The sequence below is a fragment of the Pinus tabuliformis genome, chromosome 7, assembly GCF_031772625.1.
Source record: "Pinus tabuliformis cultivar Carrire ecotype Pingquan chromosome 7, CPIR1, whole genome shotgun sequence".
Lineage (NCBI taxonomy): Eukaryota > Viridiplantae > Streptophyta > Pinopsida > Pinales > Pinaceae > Pinus > Pinus tabuliformis.
The window spans coordinates 908816779-908842515 of record NC_142293.1 but is presented as its reverse complement, the minus strand read 5'-3'; the positions used below and the strand labels follow the sequence as shown (position 1 = coordinate 908842515).

The window sequence follows — 25737 nt, the reverse complement described above, 5'->3', positions numbered from 1 at the left end:
GGAAGGAAAACGATGAAACGCCAGGTGCAGTATGCAGAGAGGGCATACAGTAAAGACACGCATGCAGATATTAGGTGGATAATTCAACATTTGGAGGAGGTGACCTAGGAGCAGTCAGAATCCGAGATGGAGGACTGGGAATATCTGTTGCCAGACCCTGGAAACACCAGAGGACGTATGTCCCTGTACAAATAGGCCTTACATGTGTATTGGGTCATGAAAAGGTTGTTAGCAAAGGCCATGAAACAGGTGCCCATGGAGATGGCTGAACTGGCCCAAGGCATTCCCAATCTAAAGAAAGAGATAAACAACCTTCAGATAACCCTTATGATGCAAGATGGCAAGCTTGACGAGATACAGCAGCAACTAAAGAAGCTCACTCAGGAAGCAAAAGAGGAGGAGCACCAGTCGAGCGCAATGGAAGAATGATTTTTCAAGACATGTCTATTATCTCCTTAGTTAGGAAGCTGAACAACATGCTACCCTATGTTATATTTTATAATGCAGTTAGCAAACAGTGTTAGTTTCTTTAAATGGTTAGTATATATAGCATGGACAAACAGACTTAGTAAATTTTGTTTTTGGATGGCTATTAAGAACTTCAAATGGCCAACAGACCTGGTTTCCCTTCGGGGCGGGTTGAGGCCATCGTATGTATGTACTGGTTTTAACTTGTTCTAATATAAATGGTTCCATCTTAGCTTACCAAAAAAAAAACACTTGGACACTCTAAACAATCATGACATCTATCAAACACTCGTAAGATAAGTGATCGTGCATGTCCGCTCTCAAGTCACATATGTCAAAAAAGACTGGACAAGGGCCAATGTCTTGTACATTAGCATTGGTCAATTACTTTTGAGGTATCAAAACATGGATCTTAATGAACTAACCCTAGAGCTAATCACTTTAAAAGATTATGGTCCTTGAGTGGGATCATCTACCCCACGAGCAAATGTAACCCTTGGACTAGATACATAAGACAGAGAAGAGCACAATGGCAATGTCAAAGGTGGTCATACTAATGATTTTGACATAAAAAAACTAAGAGGATGAGCTATGAGATTCTTCCTCCCCACTCTATTTTCTATGAGTGATATGTTTTAATGACATCAAACAAGAAAACTATAGTTATTGATTCTATACATATGATATGTAGTGTATTCTTGTGTATTCAAATATTGTCAGTATATTTTCAAGAAGTTAAAAAACCTTACATCTTTGTCCATATTTTGTTTTTTGTCTAATACCTATATATATCTATCTATTCACATCTTAATGTCCATATTTTGTTTTTTGTCTAATACCTATATCTATCTATCTATTCACATCTTAATCCCCTTATGGTGGCTCTATGTGTCCTATGTCAAATACATGTTGTCATGTCCCAATGTCAAAGTGACTTAGTTATTTAATGACTAGAACTTAGAAGTGGAGTAGCATGATAAAAAATAACTAAAATCAAAAATCCAAGTATGCTCTCGCTAGTATTAAATGGGAAAGTATAATGAAACATCAAATACAACGAAGCATCTATACACAATTCAATTCATATGGAGTTGTTTGCATAATATAAAAGTCCAAATCATAAAGACATAATCAAAAATTCATATGGAATTGATAAATTGTAAATGATCGTTTCGGATATTAATATTAAATTTAAATAGTAATAAAAACATGTGTAAAAAATAATAAATAATCCATGGGGCATATGCTTAATCCTATTCCTCAAGGTGTTCCACAAACCCTTCAACCTCAACCACTTCACCATGAATACTATGATTACCGTCCTCTAAAACACAAACCCCTCTTTGAAATGAAACCCCTTTCAAAAATTTGAAGCATGGTATCCCAATGTAAAATACCCTTTGGTTCATGAGTTCTCACAAGCTAAAATTGATGACAATTCCTCTCCCAAAACTTTCTAATATAGATGTTGCCTTCCCAAGATAGATATTAGTTGTCTTTGGGAAAAAAAGAATTCTCCCAACTTGTTAAAAATCAATCCTAAAAATCTAATATGTTTTTGACAACCATTGGTAATAGCCTAATAGCCTCTTTTAATTTTTCCTACAAAAGGTTTTTTTGTTATGAAATATTTAGTTGCTAAAATTAGGGGACATAGATTTTATATTGATTCTTTTTGGAAAAAGACAACCATATTCAAGACATATTTGAGTCTTTTACATGAATTTTCTTCAAACCAATGCAATATGGAGGAAACTCGAGCTCCTAAATCATTCAACACATCCTTACCCACACCAAGTATAATTGTCCTAGTACCTCTACCTAATACAAGGTGGCATCCCCACCACCAATTACGAAGGTTCTCAATTGTGCCCAAAACAAGAACATCTCAAATATACCTCAAAGCATCTCCAAGGACCATGCTCATGTAAATAAAGCATAAGCATACCCTTAATCTCAAATAATGCATTTAATTATTTATGCAAGGCATCCAAATTCTTAGCATCGACGTCTTTATCAAATAGCACAATTTCCACTTCTACATACACTTGCAATCAACTTCACACAATTGGCATTGATAGTTGGGTTATACATGAATTTACCTAGTAAAATTTACATTAGATGAATTTACCTAATCACTACAAGTTACACTTTCAAAACTATTAAGTGATGTTGTGGTTGTAGTAATGTACACTATTTACATCAAAAGTTAAATTTCTACTATGTTAGCATCTACTAGTCCAAAATGTTCTTTTGTGGTTGATGGGCTTTACTTTCTTTCAGCAAATTTATTTTGGCTAAAGCTAGGGGCACCATTACCCCTGGGCCTCCTATAGCCCCATAGACCACTGCTTGTGTTCAAATTCCACCGCCTTGAAATTTCACCCTTTGCAACGTCAACAGCGATGCCACCAACCTTTTCCCTATGCTCCCAGAGTTGAGGAACCTGCTACACCCTCTAGTTGCAGCCCTAGGGTTAGTAATCATGGGGTTTGGTCTTGTAACTACCTGGCATTGACACTGGCTAGGAAGGCTAGCTGGAGGCTGAAAGACACCCTCGCCCCAGAGACCCTGAGATATATGATCCTGATACAGCTCCCCCTAAGATAAAGAAGCAAGCGATTGATCTTAGAGAGAGAATGTGTTTCTCATTATACACGTCATAAGATAGATAATGATTGACCAAATTTCTATCACTTGCCTTCTTTCTTTACCGCACCCTGGAAAGAGCCATTAAATCAAGCATAGGCATACCCTTAATCTCAAATAATGCATTTAATTATTTAAGCAATGCACCCAACTTCTTAGCATCGACATCTTTATCAAATAGCACAATTAAAACTTCTACATCCACCTACAATCAACTTCACACAATTGGCATTGATAGTTGGGTTATACTTGAATTTACCTAGTAAACTTTACATTAGATGAATTTACCTAATCACTACAAGTTATATTTTCAAAACTATTAGGTGATGTTGTGGTTGTAGTAATGTACAACTATTTACGTCAAAAGTTAAATTTCTACTATGCTAGCATTTACTAGTCCAAAATGTTCTTTTGTGGTTGATGGACTTTGCTTTCTTTCAGTGAATTTATTTTGGCTCATCTACAACTTTTCGCATAAATTCCCTCTTCTCCCTATACGACCTAAAAAATAGGATTTTATGGTTATGTTGCCTATAATAGATTCATTTTTGTCAATACCATTAATCTACTCATCCATGGAGTTCATCATCCAAAAGGTTCCACAAATGCCTGCTAACAAGTTGTGATATCAAATTTGGCTTCTCCACATGTTTTGTTTTCTATTATTTTGACTTGGAAAATAAAATAAATAAAAAGTTTGCTTGTTTCCTTGGGTTATGTATATTTCAATAGAGAGACACACCAACCAAAGATTGGAGATTATTTATAGAAATACAAGTTTCACATGAGACAATATTGCAATACTTGACTACATTTATGTAGCTTAAAGGGGCTATTTAGCAATCATCTTTGACTTCTTAAAGGAACTAACGAATTTATAAAGAAAGAAATCAAAGCTCCTACTTTTCAATTAACTTCTAACTCATACAATTTAAACCAAAGTGTGCAATTCAACTCTGACACAATTCCTAATACTTGAGAAATTTCCAACTTTGTCACAACTTCAACAAAAGCAAGAGCCTTGGTGCAAACATCAACTCTAACACAAGCACATGCATCAATGTAACCATTTCTATGTGTAACATAGAGGTTAAATTCACAACTTGCAAAAGCACCAACCAAGAATTTAGGCCAACGCCAACAATAGTAAGACAACAAGTCATTGTGCTTTAGCATAATAGACTTAAATCAAATACAAGCCCAACAACAAATCTTATACACTTATCCATGCACAATCTAGGTGCCTAGTTGTTAAAGAGTGCAACTAGGACAAATTCCTCATCTTCGAAGCCCCTCCTTCCATGGCTCTTTTCACATTTGGATTCCCCTTGATGGCATCTCCCTTCACTTGGAAAATTAGAATTTTTTCTCACCTACAAATGCCTTAAAATCAAGCCAACCCCAAGTTGCCCCTCTTCACGTCAGCCTAATGATGAATGGACATGTCTTTTCACCCCTCATCAACCACTATAAATATAACACATGTCCTCCTCATTTTGGCACCTCATCGCACATCACATTCTCTCTTTTAAGTGGTGTGTACACATCTAAAGCAACAACTCCTTTTTCACACATGCAAGGACCTTCTTGGCCATCTTTGACACTTGTGTTAACTTTCTTCTGCAACAAAGTTTGACCAACATTGACCAAGGATTTAGGGAGACCATTTGACTGTGTTTTGACTTGGAGAAACTCTGTTTGGGCAAGCCACGTCTTCTAGCACAAATTCCAAGATTTTTTGGGCAAGTTGACCAATGTTGACCACAAGCCATTAACTTTGGTGGACCAAGTTTTGATCTTTGTTTTGGGCTAACTTTGACATGTTGAAAGGGCCAAGATCCTTGCTAGTTTGATTGAGTTAATTGGAGGCCATTTGACTATTGTTTGACCACAGTTGACTAGGTTAGCTAGAGCACATTGACTATCGTCGACTATTGCAGAACTCCAAATTACTTTAATCAGATTAGGTCTCACCTAATTGGTTGGTCTACTTCATTAGCAAGTCAATATTTTGACTTTGAATATTATAACAAGTTGGATTTTAACTCTCTGTTGAACAACTGATATTGATTATTAAGAAGGATTGGTTGAGTTTTTCCCTTGTGGGGTTTTGCCCTGGCATTAGCCCAAATATTTGTGTTCATTATCTTGGCTTGTCTTCTTGTGCATATTGTTGATAATGTTCTATCTACAATTACTGTCAATAATGAGCTATTGTTGAAGTCTAATGTGATTGCTATTGGAATCTAAAGTGAAATTGTTACTAGGCTAATAAGATATTGAAATAATTGTTGCAAGCATAGAACATACCATAAATCTTAACATGGTATCAAAGCCAAAGTGAAGGCAAGCCCAAGGAACAAGTAAGCAATCACTTTTGGAATTCCTGCTACTATTGGGCAAGGTCTATTGGGACAAGTCCACATGGCTTCTACCTCTTACTTCAAGACAGATGAAAAGCTCAATGACAAAACAGACTATCATGTTTGGAAGATGACACTTGATCTGAACTTGGAGGAATACGAAGTATTAGGCTATGTGCGATGGAAAGTGGTGGAGCCTCCTTTAATGCACCTATTGCTGCTAGAACAAAGTCTAAAAAAAGTGAGGTCAAAGCTAAGAAAATCTTAATTGACTCCATTCAAAAGCATTTAGTTGCCTATAAATCTTAATTGACTCCATTCAAAAGCATTTAGTTGCCTATAAATCTTAATTGACTCCATTCAAAAGCATTTAGTTGCCTATATTTCTGATCTGGGAACTTCTAAGGAAATGTATGATAAGTTGGTTGGGATGTTCAAAGTCAACAATGCAAATCAAACCTTTTTCTCAAGAACAAGTTAAAGGATATCACAATGGACAAAAGGGAGTCTATACAAGCCTATTTCATGAGAATAACTCAAGTGAAGAATGATTTGCTATTTATTGGAGAAATTACTGCTAACAGGGAACTCACCCTCATTGCTCTTAGAGGCCTTTCAAGGCCATGGGACACATTTGTCTCCACCATTCTCAATAATGACAAGATACATGGCTTTGACGAACGATTGGCTAGATGCACTCAAGAGAAAATAAGAATGATGGAGAAAAATAAGTCCTACAATGCAAATGAACCTACTACTTTCTCTGCACATGCTAAAGGAGAAATGGTGTTGGTCCATCTAATTCAAGGAGACAAGGTCAAGGATCTAAGAAGGGATACAAAGGAAAAGGCAAAGGAAGATGTTGCAATTGCAACAAGTTCAGCCACTATGCTAGAGAGTGTCCTAACAAGAAGTATCCTCCAAGGGATAATAATAACAATCAAAGAAACAAAAGGTCTAACAACAACAAAAAAAGGAATGCTCATGTTGTTGCTTGAGAAGGAAATAATCAACCTTCCCAAGAGGACAAGAAATGCCAAGTATGGTGAAAATAATGTTGTTGAAAAACAAGATGAGTGTTATCTCATTTCTGCTTTGTCTACTACCTCTCCTTCGGAAACCTTGGATCATTGGTTAATTGATAATGGAGCTTCAAGGCATTTCACTGGATATAAAGTGGTTCTCTCAAATTTAATTGATAAGAAGACTAATCTAAATATTATTCTTGGAAATAATGCCACCTACCCCATGAAAGGGATAGGAACTGTTACTCTTCACTTGAACTATGGTCGAACCATATATCTTCAGGAAGTCTTGTATGTGCCCCATTTGAAGAATAATTCAATGTTTATCTCTACAATGGAAGACAAAGGTTTCAAGGTAGCTTTCATTGATGGGATGGGCATGGCTTAGGAACTTTAAAAATGCTATTACTCTTGGGTTTAGGGTTGATGGTCTTTATCAAGTTGGTGAAAGTCCTTTGGGAGCATTGGCAAGTGATACCTCTATTCAATGTGAGCTATGGCACCAAAGATTTGCCCACTTACATTACAAAGCATTACTTGGTGTAAGGAAGATGGTCACAAGAATGCTCGAATTTCATATGAACCATGAAAATGTCTATCAAGGTTATGCAGTTGGGAAACATACAAAGGGACCATTCTCTTCTAGTGAGAGCAAGACAACTTATATTCTTCAATTGATCCATTCTGGCCTATCTAGTGCCTTGCCCGTAACTTCATTAAGAGGATAGCCTTACCATGTTATATTTGTGGATGACTTCTGCAAAAAATGGATTTATTTCTTGAAGAGGAAGGATGAAGTGTTCAAATGGTTCAGGTCTTTCAAAGCATTGGTGTAGAATCAAACAAGAAAGAAGATTAAGACATTGATAACTGATAATGGAACCGAATATGAATCTAATGAATGCAATAACTTTTGTAGAGAGGCAAGCATTAAGGGGGACAATCATTATGTATGCTCCAAAGCAAAGTCATCCACAAAAAATGGATTTATTTCTTGAAGAGGAAGGATGAAGTGTTCAAATGGTTCAGGTCTTTCAAAGCATTGGTGTAGAATCAAACAAGAAAGAAGATTAAGACATTGATAATTGATAATGGAACCGAATATGAATCTAATGAATGCAATAACTTTTGTAGAGAGGCAAGCATTAAGGGGGGACAATCATTATGTATGCTCCAAAGCAAAATGGAGCTACTGAAAGAAAGAATCTAACTATTATGGAAGCCACTCGTGCCATGATCTCTGATCAAGGTCTACCAAAGTTTTTGTGGGGAGAAGTTGCTAACACTGTTGTATATGTTCAAAATAGGAGCCCTCATCAAGCCCTAGATTTCAAGACACCTGAAGAAATTTTCACTAGTAAGAAACCTGATGTTTCTCATTCTAAAATATTCGAATGTCCTATGTATTTTCATGATCCTAAAGAGAAAAAGAACAAGTTGGAAACTTCTGTGAAGAAAGGTGTACTCTTTGGATACAATGAAAATTCAAAGGCATTTAGAATTTATGTACCTGGTCATAAAGACGTAGAAGTAGAGATGTTACTTTTGATGAAGAAACTGCCCTTGGGAAAGCCAAAGATCTCCCCGTCTCAAGGAAGGATGATGATGTTGTTGAAAAATAAGAAGAACATCTGATGGATGAGCCTATGCCCGATGTTGATGGCTCGATGGATCCTCTTGATCCACCTCCTTGTGATCCCTCTACCTCAAAGAAAAGACCATTATGGCTCTGAGATACTCTTCAAGATGTTAAAAAGCATTCTTCCCTTAGAGGGACATTTCAATAAAGTAAGAAACCTAACAAATATCAAGGATACTTAGCTGCCATGAGCACTATCATTCAAACCAAACCTTACACTTTCAAGGAAGTTGTAAAGCACTAGGTATGGAAAGCTGCAGTGGCTCAGGCGTATGAGTCAATCACAAAGAATGATGTTTGGGAAGTGGTGCTTAGACCCAAGAACAAGTCCATGGTCACATCAAAATGGATCTACAAAATTAAACATGGAGTTTATGGAGTTGATCTACATAATGCAAGGTTTGTAGTTTGAGGTTTCTCTCAAAAGGAAGGAATTGACTATGATGAAATATTTGCACTAATGGCTCAATACATCACTATTCGATCAATAATTGCTCTTGCTGCCAATCAAGGATGGAGCCTACATCAAATGGGCATCAAAACTACAGTTTTGCATGGTTCACTTATGGAGGAAATCTACTTGGAACAACCTCAAGGGTTTGAACTGCAAGATAGAAAGACACATGTGTGCAGGTTCAATAAAGCCCTTTATGGGTTAAAGCAAGCCCCTAGGGCTTGGTATGAGAGGATTGATAGCTATCTTATGAAGTTAGGGTTTACAAGAAACTATGCTGATCCAAACTTATACTTCAAGGTTGAAAAGGACATGCCACTTATTTTGGTCTTGTAAGTCAATGGTTTATTTATGACTAGTGACCCTCTCATTTATCAATGCAAGGAGTTGACTTCTGAATTTGAAATGAAGGACCTGGGACTAATGCAATACTTCCTAGGCTTGGAGTTCTGGCAAAAACCAAGCAAGATTTTCCTTTCTCAAGGGAAATACATTGTGAAGTTGTTAAAAAGATGTCGTATGGTGGAATACAAGTTTGTGTCTACTTTGTAGGAACTAAATTTCAAGAAGCCATGAGGAAGTATTGTTGGTCCAAGATTGGTAAATCCTTTTTAATATAGACAACTTATGGGGGGCATGATGTTCTTTGTGAACACCCAACCGAACATATGCCTTGCTATCAATACTTTGAGTCAATTTATGGTTGAGCCTCATCATGTACGTTGGGTTGTTGCAAAGAATCTTCTAAGATATCTTCGTGGCACTATCAACTATGGACTGAGATATACTGCCAAGAAATTGAGACTACATGGATATTATGATAGTGGTGGATAGAAAAAGCACATCTGGATGTTGTTTTTCTTTGGGATCTGCTACATTTTCATGTACGAGTCAAAAACAAAACTTTATTGCGCTAAGCACCACAGAGGCTTAATATATTGTAGCTAGTATGGCCTGTTGTGAAGCTAATTGGTTGAGGAAGTTCTTCAGTGAGCTATTTGAGCATGTGTTGGATACCATCATTTATTGTGATAATCAAAGTGGGATTCATCTCATTGGGAAACCCATGTTCCACGATCAATCCAAACATATTGATATCAAGCACCATTTTATTGGGGATATGGTACAGCGAGGAGCAATAAGGCTCCATCACATCAGGACAGATGAACAAGTTGTTGACATCCTCACAGATCCTTTAAGAAAAGCCAAGTTCTTAATCTTCAAAGAGAGAAGAGAGACTTGGAGTTGTGGAAAGGCCCTCTCATTAGGGTCTTCACTTGAGTTGTTCATTGAGCTTTGGGAGGGGCTCTTAAGGAGCCTGGGGTACTTCTTAGAGATATATGAGCACAAGGTGAGTGGTTCACCTTCCCCTGTGAAGCATATACCCCAACACAATTGAGCACAAGGTGAGTGGTTCACCTTCCCCTATGGAGGAGACTATTTAAGCATAGGATGAGTGGTTCATCTTCCCTTATGGAGTACATTATATGAAGACAAGGTGAGTGGTCCACTTTCCCCTGTGGATGCCCTAAAGTACATCCTACACTCGAAGTTTGGGACTCTTGGGAAGTACCTCACATTTGGCCAATGAGTTGGGAAAAGAGGTTAGGGTTAATTAGTACTACTGATGTACGCATTAGGTACCATTGTATTCTCTATGACTAGGGTGCATGATGTTCAACAGCTGGTAGGGGTTCTTGTACCCTGGACATGAGAACTTGCATGTGTCATCTAGGTGAGGGTGGCAAGGTCTTATGACCCACCCTCTTTCAATCCTTTATTATTGATCTATAATATCAATCCTCGGCAAAGACAGGCCAAGTTGCAAAGATGGTACATGATGACATAACTGTGGACAGACATGGTCAGTTGGAATTAATCCCTAGTTGAGAGGGAGTGTTAAAGAGTGCAACTAGGGCTAATTCCCCATCCTAGAAGCCCCTCCTTTGATGGCTCTTTTCACATTTGGATTCCCCTTGATGGCATCTCCCTTCACTTGGAAATTTGGAATTTTTGCATGCCTCAAAATTAAATCAACCCCAAGCTGCCCCTCTTAAAGTTAGCCTAGCGATGAATAGATACGTCTTTTCACCCCTCATGACCCACTATAAATATATCATAGGTCCTCATTTTGGCACCTCATCACACATCACATTATCTCTCTTTTAATTGGTTCATACACATCTGAGGCAACAACTCATTTTCCACGTGTGCAAGGACCTCCTTGGGCATCTTTAACTTCCGCAGACTTTATTCTGCAATAAAGTTTGACCAACATTGACCAAGGACTAAGGGAGACCATTTGATTGTGTTTTGACTTGGAAACTCTATTTGGGCAAGCCACATCTTCTAGCACAAATTCCTAGATTTTCTAAGCAAGTTGACCAACGTTGACCACAAGCAAACCACAAACTTTAATTGCAAGGCATTGACTTTGGCTAATCGAGTTTTGATCTCTATTTTGGGCTAAATTTGCCCTGTTGAAGAGGCCAAGTTCATTGCTGGTTTGACCGAGCTGATTGGAGACCATTTGACTATTGATTGACCACCATTGACTTGGCTAGCTAGGGCACGTTGACTATTGTTGACTATTGCAAAATTGTTGACCAAATTACTTTTATCAAATTGAGCCTCATCTCATTAATTGATCTACTTCATTGGCAAGTCAATATTTTGAGTACCAAATTAGATTCTCTCTCGAATGAACATTTGATATTTTTTATTATTATGAAGGATTAGTTAGGTTTTCCCCTTATGGGGTTTTGCCCTAGCATTAGCCTAAATATTTGTAATCATTATCTTGGCTTGTCCTCCTGAGCATATTGTTGATGATGTTCTATCTACAGTTACTGTCAATAATGAGCTATTATTGAAGTTTAATGTGATTGCTATTGGAATCTAAAGTGAAATTGTTACTAGGCTAATAAGATATTGAAGTAATTGTTGCAAGCATAGAAAATACAATAAATCTAAACTCTAGCACATGGCAACATTCACACCATACATGGGTGACACACAAGGCACACACTTCCCTACACCCTCCCGGAGCCCATACCCACCGGTATATGCCAGTTGTCGCCGAGTTCAAGGCACAGTTGATAGCAAAGAAAGACAAGTTGATTTACCAGTTGAGTGCTTTATAGACTTGCACCCCTCGATTGATACAAGGATGGGCTTGATACACTCTTAGGAGGAAGGACCTGTCGCAAATGTTTCGATCAATGCAAGCAATTGAACCTTCCCCATATGTGGAGTAATCATAACCAAAAAAATGATATCATGCTATTAAGAAGCATTCCAAATATTTCTAGAAGACTCTCATGGCCACATAACATTAAGCATAATACAGTCAATATGATTATGAGCAAAATTGTATAAACTCTTTTCTAGTTCTAGAATATTTTGAGATTAATATGAATAGGCTTCGATTCTCCATCAAAAAATAAGTTGAGCCATTTGTAAACCTTTGTACAAGTCTACTTTCATCTCTCTTCATAAAATTTTATGTATTTCTCGTTCTAATGATGAAATATATTGTTCTATGATATCTTTTGTTTCATGTTTCTCTCGAGTCTCTACAAGTCTACTCTCATGTATATTCACATCTTGAGCTAGAACAACTAAGGCATTTAGATTTCACTTATAGCCCAAGGTTATCTATAACTCTTGGTTTTCCTTCAAATATCTCCTAGAATCCAAACTTTAAATCACCCCTCTCTCCCTGTCTAAATAGTACCTCAACAATAGCACACAATATGCCAAAAAAAATTATCAATATCATGTAATTGCTTTCGCAGTATGGGTGATAATTCAACTACCTAATAATGCAATTTTTTGTCTACTCATTGTACTTCTTGAATATTTTGAGATTACTTAAATAGGCCTACATTCTCTATCAAAACATAGAAAAGCAACTCTACAAACTTGTGTACTTATCCTTTAACATCCCTCTTGATAGAGCTTATGTATTTGTTGTTATGTTATTGAAATACACATTGCTATAAGGCATCTAAAGTTATTAGAACCAAAAACAACCAAGCTTCAAACCAAGACCAAACCAAAATTGATTAAAGTAATAGATTAAAGAACCAACCAAACTAGTCAACTAAAATAATCCATAATTATATGCGAATTTTAATAAAATATTTGTATACTCATGTACATCAAGGTAAGCAATTAGACAAATCTATTGCATATAAGAGTGAACATAGTAAAATGGTGCCAAAATTCATTTTTTCTATTTTTGGTAAAAATAGCACCTAAGTGGGCCACCAAACAAGCATTGGTCCAAATTAAACCGAATAAATTTGAGATGGAAAACTATCTAGTTCAACCACCAATTCTAACCCAAACAAAAGTGAGCCAATGTGGACCAATCAGTTCCAATTTGACTAAAATGGTTATAACAACCATGAAAACATATTGCATCTCTTGTTTATTTGTATAACTACTTCAATTTTTGTTTTCTTATTTAGCTAGTGTATCTAGCTCACCAGTAAACTAGGATTATCGCTAACACTTTGTCCCTCTAATATTCCATGGAATTTGTGATCTGAATTGGATCCACAAAAGGCTATCAAGAACCTTGACTGTATCGAGTTGAACAAATCTTTGAAAATTCCAAAACAGCGATCAAAAACGCCTTGAACCAGTGGCAATGGCCGCCAACGTAGAACGACGAGGACCTCGGTCAAAGCACGTTGATCGAAACCCATGGAGACTACGCAGGAGGCCAAAGTAACCCCTGGGAGCCCCGGATCGAGAAAAGGAGGTGATTTTGATGTGTGATTAATCGCGCATCGTTGGGCAAATAGGGCCAAAATGGAAGAGCCTTAAGCACTCGGTCACGTTGGGAGCCGGAGAACCACGGGCGAAGAAACAAAAAGCGCTAAAAGACAAAAGCGAGACCCGCGCTCTGGAAAACCGACAGTATTGATCGAGGCGCCCTTGAACGGTAAGAGGTTTTGGAGGAGAGCGGAGTGATCCCACTCAGCGATCGACGCGTGGCAACAGAGGTGAGAAAAAAAACGTCGTTGATCGTGTGCTATCAGTCGAGCAAGTCAACTGTGCTCGACGTGCGTATGACGTTGGATCTAGAGGAGCCCAAATCGAACGGCTGAGATTGCGCCCAATGGAGGAAGCAGAATCGACATGGGATCAAGCTGAGTTCTAAAGAGATTTGGAGTCCGTTTGACCGCCACGGTGGAGAAAGAACACATACACGACGTAACGAAAGAAACGAACCGACGAAGCATGCTCGCACCAGTTAGATGGACACATGGCCACTTCCTGAGCGATCGTGCTGACGCCGAACAGGGAATTCCAAGCGCAGCTGCAGAAGGCGAATCGCCACAAGTGGGAGAGGAACCAAACAAGCATAGGGATCGAATGACTAAAGCCATGAACAGAGACAGTCGGAAAAAGAGAAAGGGAGAAAAGAGAAGAGTTAATTGGAAACCCAAATTGAGAGGAGTCCAAGCAACTAAGAGAGACAGTGAACACAGAGAGCAGTAAAGCCAAGCAGAGGAGACAGAGGGTCGAGCCAACCATAGGCAGCATCGAGCACCGGGGAGCTTGAAGATTCAAGCCTTCCCATAGAGGAATCTGTTTGGACTGAGCATCACATTTGGGTCTACAGAGCTGGTAGGAAGAAAAAGAGTTTGTGAACTCTGAGTGACTTGGGGAATCCAAGAACCACCCTGCCAAGCAAAATCTGCTTCGAGAAAACTCATATTGAGTCCCTGTATTGTAATTTCTCTGTTGTAAGACACAATAAAACAAGGCCACCACTGAAGCTGGACCAGAGACGTAGCCCTGGAGAATAGGGTGAACTCCTTATTAAAAATTGTTTGTGTCTTTGTGTTGCTTATTGTATTTCTCTGTTGTCTTTTCACTTATTTTCTGTGTATTGGCAATCTGATCGATCCGTTGTTTCAATAACACAGAACACACACACCAGCACATGGGTCTGTGATACCTTTTCGTTTAATAAATCTTCAACTGAGGTCACTTATAGGGTGATTATCAGATCAAGTGGTATCAGAGCTCTAGGTTGTAAAGTTAGACAAGCTTGTGTTGTTTTAGCTGTGAATGCTTACTAGATCAAAGCTCAAATTAGGAGAAGGAGAGTTGATGGAAACTAATCCTGAAATTGGGAGAGTCTATTCTCGGAAGACAATGTCAAAAGAAGGTTCTATAGGGCCATACCCTCAATTCATAAAAAGTTTCCTAGCTATAAAGTCTATGGTAGAAGAAATGTATACGGACTTTAGAAAGCATAAGGATGAAAATTCGTCAGGCTCTAAGCAAGATAAAGAAGAAGATGAATCTCATTCCCATGACCACTCAAAAGGAAAGGGAAAAGAAGAAAGCTTTCTCACACCTCCTAATAGCCCTGTGCATAATAAGAAAGCATCTTTGATTAAGCTAGATGTTAAATTTGATTTGCCTATATATGATGGAGAGCTAAATGCTGAAAGGTTGGACAATTGGATTAAACAAATTGATGTGTTTTGCAGAGTACAAAATATAGACTCAAACAAGAGTAAGATTCAATTGGCAAGCCTACACCTAATAGGCATTGCCTTAGTTTGGTGGCAAAGCAGAACCCAAGCTGATGTGAAGAAGCATGGTAAGACCATCTCTGTCTGGAGTGAATTTGTTGCTGCAATCAAAAAGCAGTTCTATCCATTAGCCTCCATGCAACAAGCCATGATGAGTTGGCAAACTCTTCGACAGTTGAAAGGGCAAAGTGTGCAAGGGTATACTCAAGAGTTCAGAAAGAGAGCAATGATGTTGAGTATCTCATTAGACTCACCAGAAACTCTTTTGAAGTACATTGATAGTCTACACAGCTACATGAGGCATACCATCCTCATGTTTAATCCCACTAGTATAAATGAAGTATTTGTACAAGCTACTCATCTAGAAGCTAGAGGAAAGAATGGAAATGCAGAAGTTGGGGGACCATCCCAACCCACTGAAAGCAAGAGCAAGGAGAAAAGAAAGCAGAAGTGGAAAGCAAGGAAGGCTAACACTGCACAAAAAGGCAAAGCTTCATGCACTCACTACAAAAAGGAGGGGCATGATGATGAGCACTGTTGGATTTTGCATCCAAAGCTAAGACCTAAGAAGTTCGAGGGCAAGAAGAAGAAGACTGCTGCAGCTATTCAGAAAGATTTGGGGTCAGATTCAAGAGATGAAACAATCATTGCAGCCACAGGTATAAAAGGTAAGAATTCTGAAGCATCTACTAGTAATTATGCTCAATCTGTTATTGATGAAGAACATGAGAGAAAAAAACATGAGATTTTCCATATTCGAGTTGTTTCCAAAAATCAAAAGATTGATACTTTGTTTGATAGTGGCTCACAAGTAAATCTGATTTCTGAAGCAATTGTAAAGAAATTGGGATTAGCAACTACACCTCATAAGAAGCCATACCCATTAGGATGGTTGAATGATAAAGCACAACTACAAGTGACTAAGCAGTGCAAACTCAAGTTTTCTTTTGGGTCAGCATTTGTAGATGAGGTTGAGTTAGATGTAATTCCTTTGGATATATGTGAAATTGTTTTAAGAAGTCCTTACTTGTATGATAGAAAGGCTATTTTCTATAGAGCTGAGAACAAGTATCTACTTGTTAAAGATGGAATCGAATACTTTGTAAGAGCTCATAAGCTCAAGAACAATTATACTCTCATAAACTCAGGACAAATGAAAAGAATGATAAATTCATGCAAACAATTCTTACTGATGGTTGTAAAGGAAAAGACACCCGAAAAAGCCAATGTATTTGAGGGCTGTAATGCTGGTCAACGAGCTGGTATAGAAAATATTGTTTCAGAGTATGATGTCTTATTTCAAGAACCTAAAGGTTTGCCACCCAAAAATGGAATAGTACATGATATTGTTTTGCAGCAAGATGTTCCTTTGCCTAACATTTGGATGTACAGGTTATCTACTTTAGAGAATGCTGAAATCAAGAATCAGGTAAAGGAGTTGCTCGAGAAAGTGTTCATCAAGCCTAGCACATCACCATGTGGGTCACCAATCGTTTTGGTGAAAAAGAAAGATGGCTCGTGGAGAATGTGCATTGACTACTGAGCACTAAATAAGAACAATCAAAAATCGTTATCCCCTTCCTCGCATAGATGATCTTTTAGATCAATTGAAGGAAGTTGTTTATTTCACCAAGCTGGATTTGCACAGTGGATACCATCAGGTCAGAGTTGCAGAGCAAGATGCATGGAAGACTGCTTTCAAAACAAAGCAAGAATTGTATGAATGGTTGGTTATGCCTTTTGGCCTAACTAATGCTCCTGCTACTTTCATGAGATTAATGAATGATGTACTCAAACCTTTTCTTGATGATATTGTTATTGTGTACCTGAATGACATTCTGATTTTTAGTAAAACGTGGAAAGAACATTTAAAGCATGTTAAGCAAACATTAGATGTTTTGAAAAGAGAAACTTTATGTTAAACTCTCCAAATGTGAATTTGGCAAAACCTCTCTAAATTATTTAAGTCACATAGTAGGGGGAGGCGAACTGAAAATAGATCCCTCTAAAGTGGCAGTCATTGTAAATTGGCCTAAACCCAAGTCCGCTACAGAAGTACGAAGCTTCTTAGGAGCAGCACAATATTGGAGGAAGTTCATTTCCAATTTTTCCTCAATTGCAGCTCCCTTACATGTTTTGACAAGATTGAACAAGGTGTTTCAGTGGGGAGGCAAACAACAGAAAGCCTTCGACACCTTGAAAGAAAAAATTAGTACAGCGCTTGTACTAGCACTACCAGATCTACAAAGACCATTTGAGATCCAAACTGATAACAATGACTATGCCATGGGAGCAGTGTTGACACAGCACAGTAAACCCATATGTTATCATTCTGAGACTTTTAATCTTGCAGTAGTTAACTATCCTACATATGATAAAGAATTGTATGCATTAGTTCAGAGTGTGAAAATGTGGAAACATTAATTAATGGGCAAAGAAACAATAATACATATTGATCATCAGCCACTTCAATATCTACACTCCCAAACTAAGTTGCACCAGTCAAGACATTACAGATGGATGGGTTTTCTACAACAGTTTCATTTAGTCATCAGATATAAAAAGGGCATACATAAAAAAGTTGCAGATATGTTATCTAGACCCATTATAAATGCATCTACCATACTTAAGCATAATTCTGTGCTGCATGAAAGCTACATAGAACAGTATGCTCAGGATATGGACTTTATAGATGTATATGCAACTTTGAGTCAAGGCAAAAGAGTAGAAGAATTGGACTATCATGTGAAGGACCGACTCTTATATCATTGTGGGAAACTCTGCATTCCACAAACTGAGAGAATAAAGATAATTAGGGAAGCCCACACTTCTCTGATATCAGGTCACTTTGGGGTAAGTAAAACAATTGCACAGCAGCAAAGGTTCTGCTATTGGCCGAAAATGAATGAAACACTTTCTTGATATGTGAAGGGATGTGATATGTGTGCTAAAAGCAAGCCCAGCAATAGAAAACTAGGCTTGTACACTCCTTGCCAGTTCCTTCTCACCCTTGGGAAAGCATTTCCATGGATTTTGTTGGAGGACTACCCAAATCTAAAAAAAGTCATGATTATCTGTATGTTGTTGCGGATAGGTTCAGCAAAATGTGTATTTTGATACACAGTAGTAAACAGATTACAGTTGTAACAAACTGCAAAATTATTCTTTGAACATGTATGGGTTCATTTTGGATTACCCACTTCTATTGTATCTGATCGAGACACCTGATTTGTGGGGAAGTTTTGGTCAAGTATATGGGAACTAATGGACACCAAGTTAAAAAAAAGCACAGTTTTTCATCCACAAATAGATGGCCAGACAAAAGTAGTTAACAAGACGATGATCCAGTTACTGAAAGGATATTGCAGCAAATACCCTAAGCTTTGGGATGAACACTTGTGTTATGTGCAGCATGCTTACAATAGAGCCAAACACTCTTCTACACAGAGACCTCCTTTTGAAACCTGCTTTGGTTTCATACCAAGGTCTCCCTTGGATTTTGTCTTTGGTAAAGATGCCATGGTTGATAGACACAGTGATGTGGACAGGGCAACTAGGTTCATTAAACAAATTCAGGAGATCCACCAGGCAGTACAAGAACAGCTGGAAAAGAGCCAGGCCAAGTACAAGGCTAGGCATGATAGGCATCAGATGGAGCATAATTTTCAAGTTGGAGACAAAGTATGGCTGTATATCAGCAAGGACATGATGCAAGGTGAAGGTAAAAAGCTAAAACCTATCAGGTATGGACCCTTTAGGATACTTGAGAAGATTGGTGAACATGTTTTTCGCCTTGATCTGCCAGCTTACATGCACATCTACTCAGTCGTGAACGCAGATTGTTTGAGGTTGTTTGAACCTTCAATGATTGAGGACCCCGAAGAGCAGAGTGAATTACCTTCTGTTGATGACCTGCTACTTGAATATCTTAATGAGTTACGGGAAGACACAGTGCTGGACAGGAAGGTAAGGACGATGTGCAGTGGACAGGTGGAATACCTCAAGATTGGGCTTAAAGGTTCGAAGCCGAGCAGTGCGAAGTGGATTGAGATTGGGCAGGTGAGACAGCAATTTCCTCACTTAGTCGATGCTTGAAGCAAGCCAACTTTTGGTGATCCAAAAGCTTTTTCAGTAGGGAGGCCGTGATCCGAATTGGATCCACAAAAGGCTGTCAAGAACCTTGACAGTATCGAGTTGAACAAATCCTTGAAAATTCCAAAACAGCGATCAAAAACGCCTTGAACTAGTGGCAATGGCCGCCAACGTAGAACAACAAGGCTAATCGCGCATCGCTGGGCAAATAGGGCCAAAATGGAAGAGCCTTAAGCACTCGGTCATGTTGGGAGCCAGAGAACCGCGAGCAGAGAAACAAAAAGCGCTAAAGGACAAAAGCGGGACCCGCGCTCTGGAAAATTGAGGGTATTGATCAGGGCGCCGTTGAACGGTAAGAGGTTTTGGAGGAGAGCGGAGCAATCCCACTCAGCGATCGACGCGTGGCAACAGAGGTGAGAGAAAAACCATCGTTGATCACGCGCTATCGATCCAGCAAGTCAATCGTGCTCGACATGCGTATGACGTTGGATCTGGAGGAGCCCAGATCAGACGGCTGAGATTGCACCCGATGGAGGAAGCAGAATCAACAGGGGATCAAGCCGAATTCTAAAGAGATTTGGAGTTCATTTGACCGCCACGGTGGAGAAAGAACACATACGCGACGTAACGAAAGAAACGAACCGACAAAGCATGCTCGCACCAGTTAGATGGAGACACGTGGCCACTTCCTGAGCGATCGTGCTGATGCCGAACAGGGAATTCCAGGCGCAACTGCAGAAGACGAATCGCCGCAGGCGGGAGAGAAACCGAACAGGCATAGGGATCGAATGACTAAAGCCATGAACAAAGATAGTCAGAAAAAGATAGAGGGAGAGAAGAGAAGAGTTAATTGGAAACCCAAATTGAGAGGAGTCCAAGCAACTATGAGAGACAGTGAACACAGAGAGCAGTAAAGCCAAGCAAAGGAGACAGAGGGCCGAGCTGACCACAGGCAGCATCGAGCACCAGAGAGCTTGAAGATTCAAGCCTTCCCATGGAGGAATCTATCCAGACTAAGCATCACATTTGGCTTTTTCCACTGTAGACCAAGGGTCATAGAGCTGGTAGGAAGAAAAAGAGTCTGTAAACTCTGAGTGGCTTGGGGAATCCAAGAACCACCCTATCAAGCAAAATCTGCTTTGGGGGAACTCATATTGAGTCCCTGTATTGTAATTTCTCTGCTGTAAGACACAATAAAACAAGGCCACCAATGAAGCTGGACTGGAGACGTAGCCCTGGAGAATAGGGTAAACTCCTTATTAAAAATTGTTTGTGTCTTTGTGTTGCTTATTGTATTTCTCTGTTGTCTTTTCACTTATTTTCTGTGTATTGGCAATCTGATCGATCCGTTGTTTCAATAACACAGAACACACACACCAGCACATGGGTCTGTAATACCTTTCCGTTTAATAAATCTTCAATTGAGGTCACTCATAGGGTGATTATCAGATCAATTTGAATCAAAATATGTTACTCTATTTTTCTCTTCTTTTACCCTTTTTCTGAAATGCAAATACCTTCTCTTAATGTGTGAAAATCAACCATATAATAATGGCCTCTATTGCCTAATTGTCAAACCATGTACTCATCAATTAGCTTGACAAGTGACATAACAGATGGTTAGTTCATTTAGTCGTTGATCTCTAACGACTCACATGTCCAAGATAGATCATAATATTGAATAGACACCATGCACTAACTCCCTTTGTTAAGAAAATTTTACATTAACTCTACTAAGCCTCTCCTCCATTGTACAATATAATTTAAAAATTGCAATAAAACTAGTGTCCCAAAGCAGCTAAGACAATACATGCAATTATAAATGATACATCGGGGCAACTAGCACCAGGAAAATAAATCAATAGCTTACAAGAATAGGATATAAATCATAATCAAAAGTTACATGATGAGAATGATATGCAGTACTCCTAATCCTAGAGTACAATATTCATGACTGATGGCCAAAAAAATCTAAAATATTAATTGTTCAACAAATTGAATCCTGAAATCAAAAAGATTAGATTGCAAGCATATAAATATGGCCAATGGGTATGCACAATAATAGGTGTTGACTAGAGCAAATTAAGTTTATCAAGGAGTTTATTCCAGACAATATTGACAAAAAAACAAAGCCCAAAAATTTCGCTTTTAAAATTGAATCACGAGATACAGATCATTGGAAAATATTTAATTAATTATTATATTTCCCTGAAATTTCCTGTTAATATAGAAATTGAAAGAACATTACTTACCATTAGATGACTCCACATCCAAAATCAGGTCAAGGGCATAATCATAGTATGGAACTTGGCTACTAAGTCCACAAAGGTTGAAATCATCCTGAATGTACTCATCATCAACTTCACAAAAGAACTCATTGCCTCTTAAATTACAGAACCAAGAGATCCAGGATGTGTCATCTCCATCAGAACCGCTGACATCTGATTCTTCGCTATCTGTATCAGAGTTCACCACTGTCCCAGAAAAACGCAAGAAGAACCCAATGAGAATAAGATTATCAAAAGCGGCAAGATGGAGAATCCCAGAACCAACTAACAATGTTTCGTGACATATCTCAAACAGATAAAATCATCGAACTAAACTTCTGTGTCAGACTCATAGGGAAACGGTGTTTCAATAAATAAGGACTTCTTTGAAAAATGCTTAGTATATTAAATCATAAATCAAGATACATATGCATCACAATCGAGATTTTTGAGATCCAAGAGCCAAAGAGCGTTCAGACAGAAGCTTATGGGAAGGCATTTATGGATCACCAAGCCAACTAACTCTATGACAAACCAAAATATGAGAAGTTTGAACATATATTGAACCATTATCTGACAGGAATACATTTTGAAAATGTTTCAGAATATTCTTACATTTTAAAATATTATTCCAGGTCATTGGGGTTCTGTGACTTAAATTCATTAGATCCACACCCTAAAAGGGATAACCTCTGGCCGATTCACATAGATGCTACACTAGAGCCACTACAGACAACACTCGAATGCATAACATCAAGGAAAAAGTGACTAACCATCTTCAGCGTAATTTGTCTTGTCTAAACCGCTAGCATTCCGTGAGTCTCCCGGGCCACGCCGCCCAGCCGATGTCGATGGGATCGACAAACGGCCATTGGCTCCCTTTGAAGTGGAGGGCGGCGACTTCTCCAGATGCAGATGCTTATCCAGTGCATCGTTGATCCGTTTCCGATCTGATGGATCCCGAAGAGTGCCCAGTTCTGACTTTGACGCCCCCGTTCTGCCTTCCGTTGACGTGTTCCGGTCCTTGTACATGTCCTCCCAACCTACTGTGATGATTAAATAATTAGAATAAATTAACCCTGAAATTCTTCAGCACCATCAACATATATGGGTGGCTAATTTTCGACCCGATATTCCATGGAAATGAATTAAGGAACGAATGCTTTTCATTCACCCACGCCTCCACCCTGCTCATTCACACTCTCTGCCCCTGCACAAACGGAGCAGAACCGAAATACTCGAATCAAAACCCTCAGATTGAGAAAACATAACCTAATGAAACTGTGGGTCCCCCATATTCCAATGCAAACCAAAACAGAACATAAGGACCAGAAGAAACGTATTGGTCTTGAGATTTTACTTCGTTTCAACAAACAAACAGAAAGGACGAAAAACATTACCTCAGTACCCACGAAAACCAAAATCTAGGATCGAGGGTTCTGTAAATGATGAGTTTGAAGGATTTGGCGATGAAACGAAACTTAAGAAATGTTAAAAAGGATATGAACTACCTGGTTTTGGTTTCTGCGCTGGTGTTGGCGTTGAAGAGAGGCAGATCTGGGTGGTTCCTCCATGCCCTCCTCCTCCTCTTTCTCTCGCCCCCAACGCTAACAAACGGTGGCTAAACAGGGCAGCCACGTTCACAAAGCCCGTTACCCCGGTGACCGGGAATGTCCCATTGTCACTGGCATCCCCCGGTGATATATATAATATCTTAATATATAAGTGTGTTTTCCCATATTTCTTCGGGCGGGAAATTCTGTAAAATTCGAGACAGACCTCCGCTACGAAATACATGGAGATTTTAATGGGGACAAAATAATAAATTAAATAATTTTATGGTGAAAGATAAAGGCAGTGGTCCATGATGATGAGATTTTATTTAGTGATCGGTCTTATTCTTTGGTTAGTGTTGGTGAGATTTATTCTTCCACATTTGTTTAAATATTCATAAGAGTTTTTTTTTATATTTAAATGAGGGATTTATAAATTTAGAATTTTAGAAAACAGTTTTTCAAATTAATCACATTATAAGGATTGGGTTGAAGTTTCTAACTAAGTAATGTGGTTAATCCTCAAGATAAGGTGAGAAATTAATTGATTTGAGAGAATAAATAGCATAGATGCATCATTATACAGTGTTAGCCACTTAAAATTAACTATTGGTGAAGTAGATTATTTATAAGAAATTAACTAATATTTAGTTAAAAACTGGCTGTTATGTAATATTTAATTGTTTCTTATCGAAATTGTCACAATTTATTAATTTAAATAATAATATAATCTAGTAAAATAATATTATAAGCCAGGGTTGACTTAGTCAATGTGAATAAGAAATGAAACTAGCCCTTATCTTGATATAATAATATTAATTAGTTTATTTATGTAATGTTATTGGTAAGGGTTGACCTATTGGATGGAAAATTAGCTCTTATAATAAATAAATAATTTATATAATAATATTTGGTTAAAAGTGAGTTGTTATGTAATGAATTAGTTGGTAATAATGTTAAAAATAATTAATATATTTATCAATTCAAATAATAATATTATTAGTTGGGGTTGACCTATTAATGTGAAATAGGTAGAAAAACTAGTGGTTATGATCAAATAAAATGGTTACTAATATTATTAAAAATAATTAATTTATGTAATAATAATAGATGGAAATAGTTGAAAGGTAATAAATCTTTATAATAATATGACCTAAAGTAATTATTTAAAAAAATTAAGGATATTTCGTTAAAACTTCATTTAATTTTGATATATTTTATAACCATATATTTTAGAATCTTTTATTAAAAATATTTACCAAAACCTTAATAAAGACAATTTAAGGAATTCTGCAATAAAAAAGATCAAATGCTAGAGGAAAGCACACCTCATTAAAAGGGGGAAGTAAAGAAAGGTATAACTAACAGCAGGAGGAAAGCCCTCTCTTATTATCGGACAATTATGATCAGTCCTCTCCTAGCCAAGTTATATGGTATTATTTTGGAAAGGAAGTGAGCATATGGCTTGAAAGTGAAGGTAAGCGGGCTAAAGGCCAAGCGAGTTTTAGAAAGCAGCACTCAACAACAAACCACCTTGTTACACTTAGGATCATTGTGGAGGAATGCCGCAATGATAAATCCAATCTCTTTTGTTGCTTTGTGGACTTTAGAAAGGCTTTCGATACAATTCCTATAAACAACCTTTGGAACAAATTAGAAGAGCTAAAGGTTCCTTTTAAGTTGAAAGTTGTCGCTATAAGGTTATACGAGAATGTAATTGCCAAGTTAAAGAGCAATGAGGGGTGGTCGAAAGATGTTAAGTGTAATATCGGAGTTAAACAAGGTTGCCCCCTCTCCCCTGCCCTATTTGGCATTTACATCGACAAGCTAGAAGGTTGTTTAGAGGAAGCAGGATGTGTTGGCACGATCTTAGTTGGGATAGTCTTCATCCTTCTTCTCTATGCTGACGATATTGTTCTTCTCGCAAGATGCCCATCTAATCTTGATAAGCAACTTATACTTCTTAAGGATTTATGCTCTACCATGGGTTGATTATTAACACTGACAAAACAAAAGTTATAATTATCAAATCCAAGAAGGACACTTACGCTAATTTTATGTATGACATTAGTAACTTGGAGGAAGTGTCTTCCTACAAGTACCTAGGAATTGATATTCATCACAAGCTCAACTTGAACTATAGCATTGAGAAAAGGATTAATGGGGGATGGAAAACTTATTTTGGTCTTGAAAATAGTTGTAAAACGGAAAACCTCGTAATGTGGGATAGAAAGAAGTTCCTCTTTGAAACTTTAGTCACTCCGATTATTTTATATGGATGTGAGGTTTGGGGTTGTGGCATCTCTAGAGAATCCTGGAGAAAGATTGAGCAAATTCATAAGCGTTTTATAACGTATAACTTCAAAATTAAAAGCAACACACCCTATCATATTCCCCTTATAGAAGTGGGTCTTTCCCCTATCGAGAGCCTAGCTATGACTAGGCTTCTATTGTACAAGCAAAAACTCAATAACATAGGAGACTATAAACTTCCTAAGATAGCTTTAAATTCCAGCCAAAACCACCTAGGCTCAAACGAGGTTGGTATAAAGACACCAGGGCCTAGTTAAACCATTGGGAGATCGTCGAGAATGTTGCATTGCAAAACATTAATAACATTAAAAATATTGTTACTTCTAAGTTCAAAGGAAAAATGTGGTGTGA

The 25737-nt window shown here is 38.0% G+C and overlaps 1 protein-coding gene across 3 annotated transcripts in view; it reads right to left on the bottom strand.

Annotated features, from left to right (window-relative positions):
- The window catches only part of LOC149250566 (putative casein kinase II subunit beta-4), a 40289-nt gene extending 17095 nt beyond the window's left edge, over positions 1–23194 (bottom strand). Inside the window, exons 1-3 of one of the 3 annotated variants that reach the window (XM_089459144.1) lie at positions 22921–23194; positions 22294–22730; positions 21506–21727 (exon numbers count right to left, since the gene is read on the bottom strand). In XM_089459144.1, the coding sequence (XP_089315270.1) occupies positions 21506–21727; positions 22294–22552 (481 nt within the window). In that variant the 5' untranslated portion in view covers positions 22553–22730; positions 22921–23194. The remainder of the gene's footprint in view (positions 1–21505; positions 21728–22293; positions 22731–22920) is intronic. The other 2 variants (XM_089459143.1, XM_089459145.1) reach the window with 2 other exon arrangements.
- Positions 23195–25737: the final 2543 nt, after the last annotated feature.